This window comes from Apaloderma vittatum, unplaced genomic scaffold (assembly GCF_000703405.1).
Source record: "Apaloderma vittatum isolate BGI_N311 unplaced genomic scaffold, ASM70340v1 scaffold2566, whole genome shotgun sequence".
NCBI classification, from domain to species: Eukaryota; Metazoa; Chordata; class Aves; order Trogoniformes; family Trogonidae; genus Apaloderma; species Apaloderma vittatum.
This window is the reverse complement of record NW_009723232.1, coordinates 57,700-71,687: the sequence shown is the minus strand read 5'-3', so window position 1 is coordinate 71,687 and position 13,988 is coordinate 57,700. Positions and strand designations below refer to the sequence as shown.

At 37.9% G+C, this 13,988-nt stretch overlaps 1 protein-coding gene across 1 annotated transcript in view; it reads left to right on the top strand.

The window, feature by feature from the left end:
- Positions 1 to 185: 185 nt before the first annotated feature.
- The window catches only part of UPF2 (UPF2 regulator of nonsense transcripts homolog (yeast)), a gene marked incomplete at its 5' end in the record, with an annotated part of 32,091 nt that continues 18,288 nt past the window's right edge, over positions 186 to 13,988 (top strand). The window contains 7 exons of the mRNA XM_009872023.1: positions 186 to 299; positions 571 to 687; positions 6,420 to 6,605; positions 7,313 to 7,516; positions 8,113 to 8,388; positions 10,209 to 10,392; positions 13,366 to 13,505. Of these exons, the coding sequence (XP_009870325.1) occupies positions 186 to 299; positions 571 to 687; positions 6,420 to 6,605; positions 7,313 to 7,516; positions 8,113 to 8,388; positions 10,209 to 10,392; positions 13,366 to 13,505 (1,221 nt within the window). The remainder of the gene's footprint in view (positions 300 to 570; positions 688 to 6,419; positions 6,606 to 7,312; positions 7,517 to 8,112; positions 8,389 to 10,208; positions 10,393 to 13,365; positions 13,506 to 13,988) is intronic.

Sequence of the window (13,988 nt, the reverse complement as noted above, 5' to 3'; positions counted from 1 at the left end):
GAGGTCCCTTCCAACCCTGAACATTCTGTGTTAAGAAACCAAGCAAATATCAAACACTGCTGAATTTCCAGGCTTGTTATGCACGTTCAGGTCAAAGGAATTTGTAAGAGGTAGGTGGTTTTGAGGGCCTAAAATCAAAAGCTTTTTTTTTTTTTTTTTCCCCCACCCACCCCTGCCTCTCTTAGGTAAGAAAAAAGGACCAGATCAACATTGAAACAAAGAACAAAACTGTGAGATTTATTGGTGAGCTTACCAAGTTTAAGATGTTCTCCAAAAACGATACTCTCCACTGTTTAAAGGTTAGTGTTGTGGTAATCCTGTACTTCTGTGTACTGATAATGTAGCCCCAGCCCATTTCCCTTCATACTTCTATTGCCATTCTTATAATACTTTTAAAATGAGATTAATGTTTTGAAATTTAGTTCAGTACTGATTTGGATCAGTAAAATAAACTTGCATTTTTTTTTCTTAAAGAATTCAGATCACTCCAGAATAATGTAAAGTTTCATAGCTATATCTTACTGTTTTCTGCAGTTGAAAAAGATATTTAAGGTGTTTTGTTTATACCAGATGCTTCTGTCAGACTTTTCTCATCACCACATTGAAATGGCATGTACTTTACTGGAAACCTGTGGAAGATTTCTCTTCAGATCACCAGAATCTCACTTAAGAACCAGTGTTCTCCTGGTAAGAGAAAACTCATTGTGTTATGTGGAGGAGGGTGTCACGCGCTGAATTAAAACTGCTGCTTTTATTTTCTGCTTTGTGATATGGTCTGGCCATAACGATGATTGCAACTAGTATCTTAATTGTCAGTTACAACGTTCAAGCACTAGTAAGTGAAAACTTTCTTTTAAGTTTTATCTTGACTGCTGAGGGAGGACCAAGTTCTTGATTCTTTAATAAGAACAGAGATAAATATGGGAGGACAATGAAATCAGTTTTCCTGATATCTTGCCTCCTCTTTATGGAATGGCTCTGAGATGGACCGGCGTTACATATATTGAAGTCTGAGGCTGTTTTAGCACTCTCAGCCTTTGTCAGTACTCCTGTGGATTTGTTTTGTCTTGGTGTTTATAGCCTGTCTGGTGGTGTCTCGGCTCTGAGATATTACACCTGAGAAGAGCTGAGAAAGTATTTTGGAGAACTCAGGTCGACCTATAAATGACTTAAAATGTAAATGAAGAACTAGATTTCTGAAGCAAAAATCTATTGCTTTTGAACTACACACAAATTGGAGAGAAGGCAAAAAAAAAAGAGGACGAGGTTGAAAAAATATAGTAGGTGTACTTGAACACGACGGAGTTACTGTTCAAGAGGAAGAATGGTAGCGAGTGGAACTGAAGGTGATAAGGTGTTTCACCTGGGCACAATTGTGAAGGAGGTGATTTCTGTGCTGTATGTAATCATCTGGGGTTCTAAATTTGGAGGAAAAGTTTACGAAGACATTAGAGGAAGGGGTTTTAGAAACAGAGATTAGTAATTAAGGTAAGAGTAGTAGTGATATTGGTAAGTCTAAATCAGCAGTGGCAAAAATTTGAAAATAACCAAAATTAGCTTTAGGTCTTCTTTGGTGTGCAAATTTGAGCCCAGAATATTATGTTCATTGGCCTGAGAGAGAATCTTAAAGCTCTGTGTCCAAGGCAAGAGACTGAGTCAAACGTGGTTGAAGAAGTCCTTCAGGGACAGATGCCAGCAGTAGGAAATTGCATTCAATTAAAAGCAGCTTAAGCAGATACAGGCCCACTGGTAGTTCATGTTGTTGCACTGAGAGTCACTTTTAATGTTCCTGTCAGCTTGTGCTGCAGGAAGTTTGTAAGTGTGTATCTGCAGTAGAGAAAGCGGTCTCTGCGTTTGAGGGAGAAAGCGGATGTAACTCGCCCTTCTGGAAGGGAGCAGTTTTAAGTGTTTGGAATCTTTTTCTAGAGACAGAGCCCTTAAGCTGTGAAATATCGCTGCCTCTGCTGGTTGTATCTCCTTACCAAAGCGCAGGCTTACACCTGGCAGTTTTTTCTCTTTAATCTATAGCCTCCCTTCCCGTGCTGTTCAGTTAATGGAGAAGCAGTTGTTGCACACTTGGCTGTATTGATGTACAATTTCTTTTCCGCAGAATGCTCTTTCTTTTTGAACTTCTTCGAATGTCAGCATTTGTTGTGGTAGTGCAGTCACAAAAGGAAAGAGATGCACAAATTAACTGCAAGTTCTTTCTCATGCTTTTTGTTGCAGTAAGCTCTGTATCTTCAATCTCTCCATTTTCTAAAGGTTTTCTAGCTGGTGTGTTTCATTGTTAAATATATTTCTTTCCATAATCAAGTATTTTCCCTCTGAAAACACTGTTCCGTTTTCTTTAAAAGCTACTTTACTCATTGCTACCTGTTTGGGTTTTTTGGGGAGTTAAAAAATGTACAAGTCAGAAAAAATTTAAATACCTCTACCAGAGCTGCTTTTTGTGACTGCTTTTAGTCTTGTACACCACAAAAATGCTGACTGATATCTGTGTTGTGCAGGATGAATACTAAATGTGACTTAACTGAAGTGCAAGACAAACCGCAAACACTGGTTCGATAACTGAGGCTAAAAGCCTCACAAGGTTTTGTATAAGTAGTCTTTTCTTCTGCGTTGAGGAACCAGAAGATAGAGATAGCAACTAAGTTTGGACTATCTCTTGATTAGGATGATAAAACAAACTAAATAGATTTATAATCTACCACCACCTTCTAACATTGCGCTATAGAGATTAATTTTGGCTTAAAGAGTATTGTACGTATTGAATCATAGTCTTATGGTCCCAGTTAGTGTGAACTGTAGAAGAGTAGAAGGTTACTTGCAAAGCAAGCTAATTAGGATCTTGCAGTAAAAAGTAAATGTAAAGCTGATCTTATCAATTAATCTTATGGGTAGAATTAATTGTTTGAAGGATCAACAGGCCTTATTAGTCTTAGTCTTTACTGCTGCTGATGTATTATATAATAAGACGCCAAACAGGCTGTATATCTCTTATGAAAATCAATACTTCTTTGTCCTAGTGGGGAAGGAAGTTAAGAATGGATTTTAAAATAATTAAGCGAAAATTACTAAAAAGGAGTAAAGTGTTCTGTAAGAGTGCCACAAACTTAGCGACACTAAGTGACTCATTCTAGAGAAGCATTTAATGGTCACTTTTTGATTTCGTAGAACTATGTTCGTGTTTTACAAATTAAAGATTCTTCTTTTATCTGTTTGTTTCTGTTAATCATTCCTCTTGGCAAGTCTTTAAAATTCAGTGCCTTTTATGTAATTTAAAATATTAATGTAAAACTGACTTGGCTTTAGGATTGGTCTGAGAAAAGGATTATTTGAATTGGGGCTTTAGAAGGAAGATGAGCGTTATCTCAGTCTATGTTTCTGTAACAGAATCGTGTTAAAATGACAAATTCTTGTGTTATACTGTTGTGGTCTTGTTAAAAGAGTGTTTGAAGTCCGGGTATTAAAAGCTTTCTGATGCAGTGTTAATCCTTTAACTTGGACAATTGTGTCAGATTGTCTTTTTAACCTTTAGGGCAAGATCACTTGTATTTATGAATGCTTAGAACTTAAGCTACACAGTGGCTTGTTCTTGGGATGGCTCCTTTTATAGATGCAGTGGAAGCTGTGGGAAAATGTTGTTTGTTCAGGCAGAGGCTGTGACAAAATAACTGTAGGTAGAAGGAGACTGTGTTAATTCACTGTAACCATCATGAGCTTCCAAGAGATTTAATATTCTGGTTTTGAACTGTTGGAACAGGTAACGGGACGGAGCAGTGTAGGTAGGAAAGGGAAGGAGCAGGTGAACGGTTTCAGTATCGTGTTACAGTTTGATAATTTAAATGTCAGTCACACTAAAATACTTTCCTGAATTGTGCTTTTCCTGCTCATGAGCTTTGGTGACTTCCTTTTTTTTTTTGTTTTTTTTTGTTTGTTTGTTTGTTTGTTTGTTCTATTTGCAAAAATACTATCTCCTACAATGGAAACTGGCATTACCAGGTTTGGGGCGAGGGGAAGAACAGTAGCAACACTACTAATGAGAGGAGCGCCTCCTAATTCTCACCAGATTTTCTTTTGAAATGCAACTGCAATACATGCTCCGTGCAGAGAGGTTTTATTACCAAGAAAAATAACCCAAACCCTTCTACTGGTTTATCCTGGACATTTTAATGTTGTTTGTGGATCTCTCTTTGTCAAAGAGAGAAATGGAAACTTAATCTTCACATGTAATGTGGTACCTTTGTAGTTCTTCATTTTAGCCTAGTAAAATGAAGACCCAAAGTAGTTAATAAGCTAAAAGCGCTTTAAACTGCAGGTCTTGCTTTTTTCTTCTGAAATGTTTTCAGAGTAGTGGGTGTGTATTGTTGCAGTTTGTTTCCTGCCTGTCCATCTGACTTGATGCCTTAAATGAAAAAGGATTGAAACACACAGTTAAAGTGATGATGACTTTTTAGTTCAGCTTAAGACTAATACAGTCCACTTAGAATATGTTCTTGAGGTTGCTCAGGTAACAGGAAAATATATAAATTGCATACTTTTAGGGCTTTTTAAATTTCATTTGCAAGCCCTTCTGCCATTTTCTCTGTTACTTTGCCCCGCTTCATTTTTCAGTTTATAGTAAAACGTGATAAATGTCATTAAGGCAGCAAAGATGTATTTTCTCCTGATGCTTTAGAAAACGTGAAAAATTTACAGTGGTAATATTACCATGTATGGCATATTAAGATTTTGGAACTTTTCTACTGTAAGTGGCTTCACCGTGTAAAATATATATGCTTAACTGTTAAAAGTGCTGTGTGTGCATTAAGCACCTGTAGCCAAACTTGTCAGAAATTTCATATTTGGAAAGGAACAGTCTCAGGGAATCAGAGGAGAGGCCATTTGTGTCGGGGAAGAGGGTAAGAGTTAAATGCCTTAGTCTTGGTTTCAGATTGAGACATTCCAGGCAACAGATGCCGATGATAGTAACCCAACACAGAAGGTGATTTTATGTTACCCAGAACCACTCTTCCTCATTGAATTAGCAGCTGAAACTCAGTGTTGAGGAGCTGCTTGAGTGTGTTTACATTGAACTGAATCACTGCCTTGTAGAAGAAATTTTAAATTACTCAAGTTCAGTGGAATGTCTACCAGTGTGGAAAATTGTGCTTCCTTACCAAAGATCAGAGATTTCAACTCTTTTCATTCGTTTCCTGGACTGTGTGAGTGTAAATACTACCATCTGTGTGTGGTGATAAAATGGTACTCGCACATTAGTTTTATTTAGCTGTTTTATGCTGCAGATTACTGTGTAGCCAGCCTCTGTGAAATAAAATAATGGAAACCAGTGCAGTTTCTTTTCCTGTTGAACCTCCTTAAAGTGATTTAGAGTATACGGGATCATATAATGTATGCAAAAATTTAATGCAAGTACAGAATACACAGGCACGTATATAAATACACATATCACAGAATGTCAGGAGTTGGAGGGGACCTCTGGAGATAATCTAGTCCAACCCCTCTGCCGGAGCAGGTTCACCTAGAGCAGGTTGCACAGGGTGGCGTCCTGGTGGGTTTTGAATGTCTCCAAAGACATCTAAAAAAATTACTTGATAATGGAATTAAGCTCATCCTCATCTTTAACTGTAAAAATCAGCAGCATAGAACTGATACTTCAGTTCGTTTGCAGAATTTTTAGATATGTTTTTGAAAACCCACAAAATAAATCTTAAAGTACATAGCCAGAATGACATATGGAGGAAAAATTGCATTCAGTGAGAAAAGTTAAGACAAATCTGACACTTAAGTGTAGTAGCTAGAGTTGATGTAGTAGCCTTTAACTTGTCTGATTTTCCCTGAAATACTACTTGGTGGTAGGTACTGTTTTTCTTGCAGTCTCCTCCACTTGGGTAAGTGGCAAGAATGAAGCATGTGATAAGGAAAATGCTGCTGCCTAAGCCATTGAAAATTCGTATGAAACTATTAATATAAATGCTCTGGAGTTGTGTCTGATGTAAAAAGTAGATTGGCACTCTCAGGATGATTCACTAGGCTTGTGTCAAGACATCGGTATTTCAGCTACTTGAGTTAAACAGATTCGTGTTTTGAATAGTGCAGCTAATAATCTTACTAACCACTTATCTAAACAGTAGCATTTAGATTTTGAGTTAAACTTTAAATGCTTTTCTGAAACCTTTTCCACCACAGGTGAACTGTTACATATATATATAAAAAAAAAATGAATTGTAAAGAAAAATTACCTTGGAAATAGCAGCACAGGACCTCACAGAGGTTTTGTTCTTTCGTCTCTCTATCCAAGCTTTTAATTTTTCTGCAACCTTTTGTGTTTCCTTTATCCCAAATATAATTGTAAAAGCCTTTGGCTTAAAAACACAGTATGTCAACATCTTAAACTAATAATTTTAATTTATTTTCAGGAACAAATGATGAGAAAAAAGCAAGCGATGCATCTCGATGCACGCTACGTTACAATGGTAGAAAATGCCTATTACTACTGTAATCCCCCTCCAGCTGAAAAAACTGTGAAGAAAAAACGTCCTCCTTTACAGGAATATATTCGTAAGCTTCTTTACAAGGATCTTTCCAAGGTTACCACAGAGAAGGTAAATCCTTTTGAAAACATTAATACAGACTTTACTGGAAGTGATGTAGTACTTCTGAAGGGTTTGGGAAGGGCTGTAATTTTTTTCATTGCAGTGAAGAGGGATCATTTTTATATCCCTGATGGTTAAGATAATTTTTGTTTCTTTGAAGCTTGAGTCATGGACCTGCCCTCTCCACAGCATTACGTGCTGAACAAACAGAGAGTGAAATGAGAATGTTCGTGCTAAGTATCTTTTTTTCATAGAATCATAGAACGACCTAGGTTGGAAGGGACCTTAGAGATCATCTAATCCACCCTCCCTGCCATGGGCAGGGACGCCTCTCAACTAGATCAGGCTGCTCAAGGCCTCATCCAACCTGGCCTTGAACACCTCAAGAGAGAGGACAGCCACAACTTGTCTGGGCAGTTTATTCCAAAGTCTTGCCATCCTCATACTGAAGAATTTTTTTATCAGAGTAAGAGACAAAAGGCTACAGTTAAATAAAGACTGTAAGAGCAAGGAAAATATCGAACAGCTTGATTATTATCTAGAGAACAGCAGTTGGGTCACATACGTGAAGTTTTCTGTAGCTACTGCAGGTCTGGAGGGTGCTTGATAAAGAGGAAGAGGTTGCTTGTGGGTGCAACGGTGAGAAACGGGATGACGGTGAGTATCTTGATAATTTGCCTGCTAAAATGTTAAGCGTGTGTTAAAATTTGGTTTAGGTCCTGCGACAGATGCGCAAGCTGCCTTGGCAAGATGCAGAAGTAAAAGACTATGTTATATGCTGTATGATCAACATCTGGAATGTGAAATACAACAGTATTCACTGTGTAGCCAACCTCCTAGCGGGGTTGGTCCTTTACCAGGAAGATGTTGGAATTCATGTTGTGGATGGAGTGCTAGAGGATATTCGACTAGGAATGGAGGTAAACATTTGGCAAAAGAGTAGAATAATCTTGCTTAAAAAAACGGAGTACTTGGACTCTGGATTTTTCCGTGAGCTGATTTTCTACCTCAGTTGTTTGCTTTATTTATATATGTTTATTTAAATTTAAAAAGAAACAAACCAACACTAACCCCAACAAACTGCAAAGATTACTAGGACAGTTGTTTTGTCCTGCTTATCACAGTAAGGCCATAAAACTTATTCTTTCACAGTGTAGTCAGATACATGCAACATGAAGCAACTTTGGAGACTAGTTCGTATTTTGGTAGATGTTATAATTAGAAAAATTCTCTGGACAGTGAAAAATCATTGTAGATTTAAGACTGTATATGCTAAATGTAATTGACTTTTATAATAATTGCTTATTGCCCAGTTTTTATAACTGCTTTTTAATTTTGTGTAATGTACGTAGCCACAAATAACCAGATTTGATTATAACAAATTCTGTTGGTCTTTTATACTGCTTTGTTCTTAAAAAAAAAACACACCAAAAAACCAAAAAATACCACAACAAGCCCTTTACAAAGATTCTATTGTGTCTCCATGATAAAGTGATGTTTTTCTGTTTTGTTAAAGGTTAACCAGCCAAAGTTTAACCAGCGGCGGATCAGCAGTGCCAAGTTCTTGGGGGAGCTTTACAATTATCGAATGGTGGAATCGGCTGTAATATTTCGAACTCTATATTCTTTCACATCATTTGGTGTGAACCCTGATGGCAGTCCTAGTCCACTGGACCCTCCAGAGCATCTTTTCAGAATCAGACTAGTTTGTACTATCCTTGATACCTGTGGGCAGTATTTTGACAGAGGATCCAGCAAACGAAAACTTGATTGCTTCCTTGTATATTTTCAGGTATTCTAGACTAAGTTTTATAGAGTTCTGTAGATTTCTTTAGAAAGCTATTCTAAGTCAGTCTGTTACGTATTTCTCTCATTGTTCTCTAGCACTATGATTTTTATAATCCTGTCTGACGGCAGCTTTATTTGAAGGTGGCGTGTTCATGTACGTGTAGATCTTACTGTTCCAACAAACCCAGAATGCTGGGGTAGCAGTTGATTCACTGAAGGATTTAGATTCCCCTCTTTAGGTGGTCTCAGCAAATAGAAAAATGGGCTGACAATAACCTTGTGAGTTCCACCAAAGGTGAGTATCAGGGCTTCCAGATGGGATAGAATAACTGTGCAACGACACCACCTGGCACCGACAGCCTAGAAGGCGGCTTCACAAGATATCGAGCCAGGATTCCCGGACTGCGTGAACGTGACATTGTTCTGCACCCTTAGAGTGAGGGAGGCCAGCAGCGTGCTACGTTGCCTTGGCAAGAGCATAGCATCAGCCTGAGAAAAGAGGAAAATGGTTGAGGTTTTTGTTGTTAGTTGATTTTTTTCTTCTTTTTCCGCTTCTCTTCTACTTGACACATGTGAGGCAACATCTGGAGCACTGTTTCCAGTTCAGGGCTCCTTGGTAGATGAGTGAAGAGACATCAGCAAACTGAGATGAGTCCAGTGGAGTGTCTCCAAAATGATCAGGGGGCAGTCAGTTCTCATGGTGTGAGTTTGCTCAGCCTGAGGAAGAAAACGCTGATTAAGTTGCTGTCTTCAGCTAATAGGATTTGTAGAGAAGGACAAGTCAAATACTTCTCAGGCATGCACGGCAAAAGAATAAGAATTAATGGTCACAAGTTGCAGCCAGGGAAGCTCTGACTCAGTAGGTGTAGAAGAGGGGGGGGAAAAAAGATTTTTGTAATGGGAGTGTTTAAACCCTGAAACAGGTCCCTCAGAAAAGGAGGAATTCCAGCCTGTGGAGTTGATGCTAAAACTCTTTCGACTTAGTTTCTTTCTATCTCTGATTCTCTCTTCAAATTGTGCTAAAACAGGGTTATTCAAAAATACAAATTAAGGTGATAACGACTTATTTGAGTTTCTCAGGATATGTATCCTTCATCTGTACATGACATTTAAAATGAAGTCTTTAAGTACTGTCGGATCTTGTTTTTTAAACGCAAAATAAACTTGTCAGCGAAGAAGTCATGTTTTTGTTACACCTTCTAATCTCAGCAAGTGTTCCTTTTGACCCTGTCACCTTTTAAATGAAGATTCTGTTACTTGGACTTCATTTTCAGATGCAATTTTTGCAATAGCTTTGTTCTCAGATTCTACTGAGTTCACTTAAGATGGGCATTTGCTTTTTTACCATTTTATTGTAAGAGGCATGCTAATTGGTGATAAACTGGATAAGTCACTTCATGCTAGCTGCAGTCTTAAAACGTTTTGTGGTGATCCCCTCACCTTCTGCCCATAATGTTCCTGTGGGAGAATTTATTTTCTTGAAAATTTTCAGAGGAAGGAATTGAAAGCTGGCTGGTTGGTAAGCACTCATCTCTCACAGAAGGAACCTGCCCTTAGAAGGCACTTTCTTTTCAGTGGTTTTTTGCTCAGTCTTCATACTTCTAACAGTCATGAGGGTAAATGGAGCATAATCTTAACGTTTCTGATATCCAGTGTTATCAAACAATATTTAGTGATAAAAGCTGTATGAAATTGGGGAAGAACGATGTGAAATCTTTTGCGTTTTCTGTTATACAAACATGACTAGGCATTACAAACTTTTCAAGTTAAATAGCTTATAAATGCCCGTGTGGATGTAATTTGTTTGAATATTTTGTGTTCTAGCGGTATGTTTGGTGGAAAAAAAGTCTGGATGTTTGGACAAAAGACCACCCATTTCCTATAGACATAGACTATATGATCAGTGATACACTGGAACTGCTGAGACCAAAGATAAAGCTCTGCAATTCGCTGGAAGAAGCTGTCAGACAGGTGCAAGACTTGGAACGAGAATTCTTAATAAAATTGGGTAAGAAAAGGAGATCTTCTTGACAACTCAGGCATTTCTTGGGTAACTGTTGTAATCCTCATTATATGATCTTTTAATTCTCAGGATAGAAATATTTCTGTAACTTCTTTGCATTTCTGTGATCACCACAGAGACCATGTAGAATTTCTAAAGTGATGGAGTGTTTACAAAAAAAAGTCAGTATGAATACTATTAATATAGTAGTATTTGGAAAGGGGGAGAATGTATGTGGGCAAATTAGTGTATGACAAGGAGGAAAGCTATGAATTTAATCCGAAAACTTAGGAAGTGCTCTCTTAGAAAAAGCCAGGAGTATCTGTGCGCTCTGTTCCAGTAGCCTCTTGGTGGGTAAGCACTGATGGCAACCAGCTTGGTTGTTTTGGTAGATTGATTGCTCAGAACTTTGTGTTCCTTCCTCAGTTCTTTTGAATTTTGACTAAAGTTTTGACTAAAGTTGCTGTGTCAAAGATAGCATTAGTGCAAGACTAGAACAGAAGAGAGAGTATGTTTTGCTTTTAAAATGCTGCTGGGTACTTGGAGCCTTACACTTGCTTTGGAATAATTTTGAATGGGCTTTATGTTGCAGTAGAGGGCAGAGGATGCTTTCCTTTTCATGAGTTAGAGCTTTGGATGGATTATTAAAGATACTTGTTCAGAAGAAGAAAAGTAATCTGTTGGCTAGGCTGTGTGCTAGCTTGTAGTTCCTGCTAAGATTTACAGTGATAGAAACTTACTGTTGTGTTAAAAATCACTTCGTTCTGGGAGAGAAAAGTTGGGCTTGCAGCACAGCTCAGCTGGCAAAATATTGATTAGTGTGTACCTAAAAGTGCTATCAGCATATTAACCTTTAAACTTTTTGTACATAGCAATTCTTACTGATTATTGGATGCTACTGTGCTCATTTCTCATCAAATGGAGTTCTATTCAGTCTTCGATTTTTATTTGATGACAGGCTTGTTAGTGATAAGCATATATGTAAATTTTACACTTTAAGTGTTAATTAGAGCCCTAATAGCACTTCATCTAGTTAGACAAGTTCAATTTTTAAGAGTAATCCTTTAATCAAGTGGGATGAGTATGTGTAATTGCTGGTAATACATTGCAACTTCTGGTTTAGGAGGATTTTTTTTAAAAGTTTGCTGTTTGTTTAAATAACATGCTTGGAAGTTGCCTGTGTAGTAACTGAAATACAGATAAAAAAATTCCTTGTGGTGTGATCTGCATAACTAGCTTTTATGCTCTCAAAATGATTCCTAAGACATAATTTAGAACTAATTACATAAACTTAAAAACTTTTTGAAAGATACTCAGCACTTCCTTCCTACAAATCCGAAGAATTTCTGTTTTCTGTATCACCACGGCTATAGCAGGTGGATTTGCTGTATTTAGGGGGGAGATCTGGGGTCACTGAACGTGGACAAGTGTTGGAGAACGTTTTGTTCTGTCCGTTCTGGCACGAGCAAAGCCCGTCCGCAGTAGAGCTGTTTCTGTAAGAGGTTGAGTCCCTCAACAAATGTCTTGCTTTTCTTGATATAAATACTACTTGCTATTGAACATCAATATAGGGTGGGATAGTGCCTAGTCCTCCTATTAAGACTGTTTGAAGATCATCTCAGGAAGGTTCTCATCTCTTTTTCTGGTATCCCCTAAACCACTTGTATATTCACAATCTAGATTTCTGCTTAGGAGTTGCATGCTGCTGCATTTGTTCTTCGCAGATGACAGACAAGAAACAAGCAGTGCCATGAGAATGGAGTTGATGTGTTCCCTTGCTGTTCAAAAAACTTCATGCTAACAGCCAACCCAAAGTGTGGTTGGTGTAATATCATCATAGGAATGACAAACTGCATAGGAACTGTGGTTATTCCTAGTAAAGTCTTCGAAAAATTACTGGCTTAGATCTGCTATGTTGCAGAAGGCTCTGGAGGATTATGTGACTTTGTAGAGTAATGAGAAAAAGACTTAAAAGAATGTGTGAGAACATACGTATCCTGGAAGTTTATTCTTTTTTTGCGTTGGATGACTTCATTTTGCTACAGCTGTTCACTAAAAATAGATTTTTGGGTTTTGCCAGAATCAGAACCATGCTCAATTCTTAAATATTTTCTTTGAAAACAGTTCTCTTTGAATTCTGTACTCAGACTAAATTGGCCACTGAAGCACTGAGAGCACTGAAAGAAGCTAAAACTTATTTTTCAGAACTGTGGGAATGGCTATACGATGCCCTTACTGAAAGAAAGCAGAGATTTAGGGAGGTTACACAGTGAACTAAATTGTCTTGAGAGACAGAGGTGGCAAGCAGAGATCAGTACGGAAAACTGGAAGATGAACTAAAACAGGGTGAAAGAACTGTCAGTCCTGCCTGCAGGTAGGATGAACGCACTTCGATAATACTTTTGGAAGAGATTCTGGTTTCCTAAAGCTTTTATACAGGCATTTACATCCTCATAGGTTCAAGTGGAGCCTCAGGGCATTAGAAGAGCATCAGAAAGATTTAACACAGGCTGAGAAAATTATTTCAAAACCGTTAAGTGACAGTAGCGTGAAGTACTGGGACCAAGACTGCAGGGGCTCGGTGTCTCCTGGGCTCTGGTTTGTAGAGCATCTCTGAGTGCTGATATTTCAGTGCTTGTTTCAGTAAGATCGCATGTTTAGTTTGAGAGTATTTGGAAGCCGTTTGTGCAGTGCAGCTTCTTGATTGCTGTTCTGTGGGGCATATTAAACATTCTCCAGGGAATATTAAACAGGCATATTAAACATTCTGGCAGGAAAATCCTTTAACACTAAGGTAACTATATAGAAAATGTGTCATTCAGAAGTCAAATATTACAACCTGCTGGAAATTTCAGGGTTCAGTAGATGTTGAAATGGACTTTAGAAATGATCTTCCACATATAACTTGAGTGTTCTAATTCTTATTCTAGTTCTATTCTATTTCCTTGTCCTAATTCTTTTGCTTTTTCCAAATTTCAGGAATTGTGAATGACAAAGATTCCAAAGATTCCATTACAGAAGGAGAGAATCTAGAAGAGGATGAAGAGGAGGAGGAAGGTGGAGCTGAGACAGAGGAACAATCTGGAAATGAAAGTGAAGTAAATGAGCCAGAAGAAGAGGTGAACTTAATTATTTACCTTTCTTTACGTAAAAAGAATGAGTATTCAGTATTTTGATTACTCATTGTGTTGCGGAGCCCTTCTGTGTCACAGAGTTAGCAGCTAAAATGTGGGTATGCACAACCTTGAGGATATTTCCATCCCAGTTTTGTATTTATGGAAAACTGAGTACAGAATGTTTGAGGCTTACTCCAGAGAAAATACAGCAGAAATTTGAATGTGGCAACTTTGCTCAGGGTATGTGCTGCTTCTCAACATAAAGCTGCCTTCATTTTTTTTGCCATGAAAAGTCTTTCAGATACTGTTCCTAGTTTCTTGTAGAAGGAAATGTGATGGGTAGATTTCGGAGCTGTTATGCGGGAAAAATACCAGGAAAAATGAGCTCTTCAGAGTATGGCTCTATAATATGAATAAATAAAAGATTTATGGGACATAACGACCTTCCTTGTTTACTGTGCCAATAATACTTTGAATCAAAAATGG